The sequence below is a fragment of the Cynocephalus volans genome, chromosome 4 (genome assembly GCF_027409185.1).
Source record: "Cynocephalus volans isolate mCynVol1 chromosome 4, mCynVol1.pri, whole genome shotgun sequence".
Lineage (NCBI taxonomy): Eukaryota > Metazoa > Chordata > Mammalia > Dermoptera > Cynocephalidae > Cynocephalus > Cynocephalus volans.
In genome coordinates, this window is record NC_084463.1 from 50,454,604 (window position 1) to 50,463,035 (window position 8,432).

The following is an 8,432-nucleotide window of genomic DNA, read 5'->3' on the forward strand; positions in this document are numbered from 1 at the left end:
ATGCAATTTAAATTTATTTCCTCTGTGGGAATAACACTGGTTATTGTTGATAATGATTATGGAAGTATATTTTCATTGCACAGTTTCCTTGTGATTCATGTGGGCTGAGAGCCTGGAGACATTTCATTAGTCACAGAAAAAAATCAAGAAAACCTTACTTCATCTAGAAACTTGACTAGGGCCCTAGATTTGAGACTCACCAATTCCAATGAGACTTTAATGTCTTTTTTTCATAATGAGGATGATATTGTCTTAAAAGAAGTTGTCACAAAGTCACAAAAATAGAGCTTGTGTAGTTGCCCCTTTCAGCCTTTGATCTTGTAGCATCCGGTTGGCCTCCCTGCCTTTGATCTGTGATCTACATGGAGAGGTAGACAGCTCCACTCTGGCCTGAGGCAGCAATTTGTGTCTTTCACATGCCAGCATGGATCACCTTCTGAGGTCCCCAGTGCAACACCTGTCTAATGCTCATATAACCCACTGAAATTTCACTCATCTCTATTGGTTAACCAAACCTTACTCATGGCCCTCTATTCTTTTCAACTCATTCCCTTCTATGGCAATTACTTTACCTTCACTGACAACCCCAATAAAGAATCCAGTCACTTTTATCTTTGTTTACTCATGGTGACCTATCTACACTATTTTACTGATGAATTAGAGTTGTTAAGAAGTTAAAATATCTTACAAGAAAAAGAAATGTAGCTGTGAATATGTACTTATCCCAGAGAGATTGCTTAGTATTTTCCACAGACAGGTAGGTAGGCAGAAGGTACGTAAAGTGTTTCCAGATCCTCACTTCCCCTTTCTCTCCTGAGTTCCTGTAGAAGGGCCTAAACCTGGAGCTGGTAAGAGTGGCTTGAAAATTGCCGAGAGAGAAGGCATCTGTGCCTCACTCACCCACAGCAGACTTGCTGTTGTTACTAAAGTTTAGGTGCATTAGTTTTTGAACAATGCATATAATTTCTGTTTTTCTACAATGTAAATGATCTGAAAACTTTCTTAACAGAGAATGATAAGGAAAGTTTCCACCCAATATAGGTAAGGGAAACAGACCCCAAATTTTGGGTTTTCCAGGCATTCAAGAGATAGAAAAGTTACGTTATGATTGCCCATGATAAGACCCACTTTTTAACTTATTAGTCAAATTTGTATTTCCAGAAAGTTGGTGCTTCCAATGCTGAGAATTAGCAAGATTTGAATCACCAGCAACACTGAACAGAGATGAGTCTCAAGGACGCTGATGAATGTCTCAATATTACAGGCGCAGGAAGAGAAGGTTGTGCTTTATGCTCATCAACAGGCTTGAAGAACAGCAGTTGGATTAATCCTTTGTGTAAACAATTAGAAACGGATTAAGAAAAAGCTTTTAACAATTTTTTTATGATTGAATTAAAACTGTAGATTGAATTCAACCATGAGATTTACCCATAGGGCTGCATCAAATGCCCTTATGCTGAAAAATGCAATTATGAACACTCCTTTAGTCTTTGCCTCTGGATTTTCTAGATTTTTGTTTTCTACCTTGTCTATTATGTGTTCTGTTGAATTACTGGATGTTTTCCCAGGACCTTCTGAAGAGCTTCCAGCACATCCTTGTTTCTCAAGCTGTAGATGAGGGGGTTTAACATGGGTGTGAGGACAGTGCAAAATACAGACACAGCCTGCTCCTGCTCAGGGGTGTGGGAGGAACCAGGTGTCATATACATATAAACACATGGTCCTAGATAAAAACTTACTACCATAAGATGAGAGGTACATGTGGCCAAGGCTTTCCTTCCACCTTTGAGGGATTTCATATGAAGAACAGTGAGAAAAATGAGGGTGTAGGAAGTCATGATAAGTCCAAAAGGGATGACAATAAAGGCAATGCCCATCACAAAGACAACCAGCTCATAGGTAGCAGTGTCTGTGCATGAGATCTTCATAATTGCTGGCATCTCACAGAAAAAATGGTGGATTTCCCTGGAGCCACAGATAGGTAGATTCATGGTATAGATTGTATGAGCTGTTGAAGCTAAAATACCCCCAATCCAAGACACTATGGCCATCTGCACACAGACCCCCTGGTTCATGATGACTGCGTATCTCAGAGGGTTGCATACAGCTACATAATGATCATAGGCCATGAGGGTCAAGAGGATGCATTCAGCACCTCCAAGTGTAAAGAAGAAAAATATCTGAGCTCCACAGGCAAGATGTGTGATGTTCCTCCTTCCAGAGAAAAAGTTGATTGCCATCTTCGGAACAGTGCTGCTGATGAGGGCCAGGTCTATGAGAGAGAGCTGGCTGAGAAGAAAGTACATTGGGGTGTGGAGCCTCACGTCCATCCATATCAGGAGGAGCAGGATAAAGTTCCCGGTGACTGCAGCGAGGTAGATCAGGATGATAGTGTGAATAAGAATACAGACGTACTTCATATTGGGGAAGAGTCCCAGAAGGATAAAATCTGTTGTAAATGTTTCATTTCCTCCCTCCATAGCTGTGACTGATCTGGTTGAACCTATTAAAGAAAAAGGCAAGGAAAAGAAAAGGCAAATGAAATGTTATAAGACCTTTTGAAATATGCTTTATTGGTCAGCTATTGTTTCAATAATGTAATATAAAAGGCAGTTCTCCAAATTTCAGTGTCTATGAGAACAAACATGTAATTTTTTAAAATTCCACGTCTGCGAGTCAGCTGGGGTGTTCTGCTGTACACTGACGGCCAATCTCAGGCATACTCCACTACACGTCTCTCATCCTGGGGCCTGCTGCTCTCATGGGGGACGGCAGAAACCAGAAACAGGCAAGTGGAACCATATGCTTCAGCTGAAGGCCTGAGCTTGGAACAAACTCTGTCACTTTCAACCACATTCCCGTGACTAAAGCAAGTCACATGTAGAAGGCAATATCAGTAAAGTGGGGAAGTAAACTCCACCCACAGTGAATCATCGTGGTAATGGGGGGTGAAGAAGGAATTTGAAGCAGTCAGTGCAATCTATTACAATGCTTCTCAGAGCTTCTATTATGACTCTTCTCGATTTCATGGTGTAGATGCTGCGTTCTTGGATATTTTATTATTTACTTCTTGGACTTCTGCTTAGTATGTTCTGTTAAGCCCCAGTGATGAAGACAAACCCATTTCCTGTGATCACAAACAAATTTTACTACAGCCAATTACCTGAGGTTGCATCAACAGAGGAATGAGCTGATACAGTTAGGATTGTGTTGTTCTCTAGATTCATTCATAGCATCCCAATGTAAACCACATCAGGATAATTTAATAATAATCATTAAATGAGATTGCATCAACTGTAAATGAGAAATTATCTTATGCCTACATTCCAGTTGGAAGATACCCACCCCGAAAATTATGGCAGTAGAAATGGGAAGAAAAAAACCCCTCTATGCTACACAGCTTGGAACAGCTTTGAAATTAAATCTGGAATGTAGTTTTTACGACCATGTAACTAATTACACAGATGAGACTTTTGCAAATCGGATATTTTAAACATACTTGTAAGGAAATTAATGTAGTTGAGAGTTTGGGTAAGAGACAGATTCCAAAATTAAAAAAACCCAAAAAACAAACAAACAAAACTTTGATCATGACATGAGGAGTTCATAAAGATTTCTCATTTTCCCATTCTCCCAACCAGCCCTGACTGAGTGGTGCTTCTCGGCAGAAACAATGAAGGGTTTAAATTCCCACTGAAAACATGAAGACACTCTAAGAATTTACTGTTAATTCTGCTTCACTGATATTTACTAGGCTTGCTCACTTCTAGGGCCACAACTGTGTCATTCCATCAGCTAACTGTTGCAGTTCTAGACAGAAGGCAGGAAAAGCTCTTGGGTACAAGGAGGTGAAAGATTAAAAAAAAACCCGCCCAGAAGGTAATTTAATTTAGTAAAAATCTTCATAATGTTAGCCCCCAGCTATTTAAACTAAATATTCTCCCCTGGTTCTCAAGTTGCTACAAAGGACTCTATTAAGGGGAAGAACTATACTTCAGAGGGGCAAAGCAGCAGGTATAATGAAGGCAGCTAGGCCGGCCTCTCTCAGATTACCTGCCTTTGTGCACCTACACATGCTGGGTTCTCAGCGCATCATGCTTCTTCCTTCAAGTGGTGACGCTTCAGGACACTTGCTGAAGGAGGCCTTGTGCTGGGAGAGTTGAGTGTTTTGGTTTTCACCTGCAGGAAGTATTTTTGACATTATATAGACAATTCCAAGTGCACATGGCAACAGCAAGTGCCCCAGAGGACTTGAGGCAAATAGGAAACCACAGAGGACGTGAGTCCCTGGACATCCACTAATTGATGTGTTTACCTCCAACTCACTGGATTTTGCTCAAAACAAGGTTTGGGGTGGGGATTACCCTGTGTATCCAGAATTTTATTCTCCTGGGTGCTTAAAGATTTCCCACATTTTTGGCTTGTCTTAGGGTATTATTTTATTGAGATTGATTTTTGACTCATCCACAAGATAAGACATTCTTGTAAATCCTTGCTTAATTTACATGAAGATGTGGAAAAATTTAATTTCTTCCAGTAGCAGCCACATAGGGAAGGAAAGTTTCCTGTAGTGTCAAAAAGATTTGTCCTTCAGAACAAACATAGCTCTTTCACTATCATGCAACTTGGCCGTCTGGTTTTCCCAGTAATTTTTTTTTTGATGGCTTCTCACAAGTAAAATATAAATATATATTATTAGTGAAAAAAGTTTTTGAAAACACATAATTATAAAGAATAACTAGTTAAAGCCACTTATTATCTGACCTATTTCCACCTCTCCCCCTGGAAGTAATTAATAATGACAAAATGGTATGTATCTTTTTAATTCCTTGCTATGTAATATGCACATATATGAGTTTTTCTGGGGTTTTTTTCTGGCTTTTAAAGATAAACTTTTAAATTTGAAACCATTATGGATTTACAGAAAAGACATAAAAATAATACAAAGAATTCAATATATTAGCTTCTCTTACCATCCACCATGGTGAACATTTTAAATCTAATAAATGAACATTGATGTATTACTATTATTTAAACCCCAGACTTTATTTGGATCTCTCCAGTTTCTTACTGATGCAATTTTTCTATTAAAGGACACAATCCAGGATACCATGTTTCACTTAGTATTTATGGTTTTTTAGTCTCCTCTGGTTTATGACAGTTTCTTAGTCTCTTTTTTTAAAAATTACCTTGACAGTTTTGAAGAACACTGGTCTGATATATTGTACAATATTCTTCAATTGGGTTTCTATCATCTTGTCTACAAAAGCAATTCTCTAAAGTTTCACAGCCTTAAAGAGGGTGCTCATGACTTGGATGAGACATCCTGTTCCTAAGCAAAAGATTTGTAATTGATCAAGAAATTTTACAAAGATTGTGTGCTTTGGAAGCAGCAGTGTCCTGGACGGGTGAACATCTACAAACTCTCTGGATGCAAAATCAGCTATCACATGGAACGGAACCCCATTCTGTAGTTTCAACAACTGGCAATTACACCCCAATTCACAGCACCAGGAGTGATGCCAACGCCACAGCCCTGAGAGATGATGACATCATCAGTCCCCACCTGGGATAAATTTAAAAGGACTTGCCATGCTAAATGATACTAACTTTGCTTTAACCAAATGTTTTTGTCTTAAATGTGAAACCTTGATCTGTAGCTTTTGCTTTTTCTTTTCAAAAAGGGGAGGGCAAATGTGGAAAATACTAACATCTATAAAGCAAATGTATTTCACAGGGCCTACCTTCCAAGGCCCTTCAGGTACAACCTGACTTTTTAAAATTACACAGAGAAATTTAAGCTTCCAAAAGACAGAAAACTTTCCCCAGGCTCAACTCTCTGTTGTAGATAAAGAATTGTAACACAGCAAAATTGTGGGCTCCAAGGGCAGATGTCCTTGGTGCAGCTAAACTTAATAACTATTGCCATGACAATTATCTTACTGTTCTTTTGTAACCAACTATGTTTCTTTTCTGTAACTTTCCTGCCTGAAGAATAAATACAGAGAGAAGACCATAGTTTGGGTTTAATTATCTGAGGAGCAATGCCTCTCTCTTGAGGGTTCCTAGAAATTAACCCCTTCAGGGCTACTCACTGCTCAGAAGAAATGGGCTTTGAGTAATCCTTTGCATCTCCATTACCCTGGAGGAGAGGTGACAGGTTTCTTTGATACTTTGTGATTACTAGACTGGGGTTATGTGTTTTGGGGTAGATTGCCGCAGTTGTGAATATATTCCCTAGAGTTCATGTGTTGGAAACTTAATTCTCAATGCAAGAGTGTTGAGAGATGAGACCTTTAAGACGTAATTAGGTCAAGAGGGCTCTGATTTCATAAATAAATTAATGACATTATCACAGGAGTTAGTGAATTATCATGGAGGTGGGATACTGATAAAAGAAAGACTTTTGCCTTTTCTCTTCTCTCTCTCTCTCGTCTTCTCTCATTTCCACATGCTTTGTACAATGGGACAGCAAGAAGGTCCCCCCGCCAGATGCTGGTCCTTCAACCTTGGACTTCCCAGTCTTCAGAACTATAAGAAATATCTCTATGTTCTTTATAAATTACCCAGTCTGTGGTATTCTATTATAATAGCACAAAAAAACTAAGACAGCCGTATAGGTGATACTATATCATATCAGGGGATACTTGACATAAACATGACTTATCAGAGGTGCTGTTAACCTTCATCACTTAGTTAAGGTAGTGTTTGCCAGGATCATATTTGTTGGCCCTCCTTGGATTGGTGGTATTTCTGGGAGTACTTTTACTTCCTTGGGACAGAGGGGAGGACATGATGCAAACCCCACACCTAGAAAGTCTTCCAGAAAGCAGTCCACCCCACCCCCAACTCTAGATGCTATGGCCTGTCTTATTTAGTTTCTAACAAAAATATATGAAGTTCACCCTGTTTCCACCTCACTATTTAGCATAGGAAATTTAGGTGCAGAGAGTTGCAGTGGCATTTTCAAGACACAGCTAGTAGGTGGCAGAGACACCACAGTGCCTTGCTGGAAATGAGAACTCAAATATTTAACATGTGATCCAGGAACTGGTTAGTGGTGCCCAAGGGCCAGTAGGAGCATAGAAATGTGGTGACATAGGAGATGATTCTTCCCAGAAAGGCTGGTACCAGGGACTCCCCTGGTATCTCCAGAATGCTTCATCACGAGGGTGTTTCATAATTTAGGGTCACATCATTTTCCCATTGGGTGGGATGATGAGGGACACTTGGAGGACTGGGGTCTAAAGTTCATATGAAGGAGTATCATCCTATCAGGAACTTACACATGAGGGATATGTATGTTGGAGTGAGCAGGACTGAAGCCATGTTGGGACCTAAAACTGCCTGGGCTGTGAAGGCAGGGAGGATTTTTTAAAGGACAGTTTTTTCTCTCCACTCTTTCTTCCCATCCCCTGACTTTCTAATCTTGCTCGCTAAGTAGGAAAACAAGGCCAAGAAGCCAATTACTGCTTTGCAAAACAAACAGTTCTTTCTTTGAGACTTGTAGAGTTTTGAGAAATGATCAAGGCCAAATGACTGAAGCTGAACTTGGGCACCAGCCAAGTATGCCCGGGCAAATCAAAATCTTGCAGGGTCCTGAGATCACAGCAAAGATGATAACAGAAACCAGATGAGGACTTGGTGAGACCTTGAACCTGACCCATAGAAATGGAGCCCTTGGAACTCACATCCCCTTCTCTCCTGCTTTTCACCTCCCATGTTCCATTCCCTCAACAATTCCTTTAAAAACTCCTGAGTAAATCTATATATTTGTGATGGGATAGCCTACCATCTTCTTCAGCTGAATACATCTGCTTTTCTAACACCAGCCATTTGACTTCTGAGTGGGTTTTTTTCTTTCCTTCTCAAGGGGATGGGCAGCCGGACCTGAGTAGGGTAACAGATTTTGTCAAGCCAGCCAGGAATTGAGTGCATTGGGTGGCCTAGCACCCACCCACACACTTTGGTGGGAGCAAGGCCATTTGTTCTGGGGAGGTCTCTCTGAATTCCAGCAACAGTGTTAACCACTGATTCCCCGCCTTTTGGTTGGTGAAGAAAAGCAGTGTTAGTGAGGAGCCGATGGGCTCTGATGGAGCAAACAGACTCTGAGATTGGGTAAGCTGCCCAGCATGCATTCACACTGCTTGATAGGAAAAGGAACCATGAGTGTGGAATATGACTTGTTGAAACTTTGACCAGCCATTTGTTGGGAGGAGTGCTCCACTGGGTGTGTAAGTGTTTTGGTGTGCACACAGGAAGCTGTTTTCCTACACTATTTTTTATTAACTAGCTTGGTGTTTGGAGATGGCTGTAGGACAAAGAAACCAGCATTTTGTCTGTTTTCTTTTTTGGAAGCACTTCATCTGTTTGACACTTCTGTATGTGTGAGTGTGAAAGTGAAACAATGTCATGGGTAATTTCTCCTCTAT

At 40.4% G+C, this 8,432-nt stretch overlaps 1 protein-coding gene across 1 annotated transcript; it reads right to left on the reverse strand.

The window, feature by feature from the left end:
• Positions 1-1,532: 1,532 nt before the first annotated feature.
• Positions 1,533-2,480, reverse strand: LOC134376127 (olfactory receptor 2T27-like). Its single transcript, XM_063094791.1, has one exon. It carries the CDS (start codon positions 2,478-2,480, stop codon positions 1,533-1,535), a length of 948 nt encoding a protein of 315 aa, XP_062950861.1.
• Positions 2,481-8,432: the final 5,952 nt, after the last annotated feature.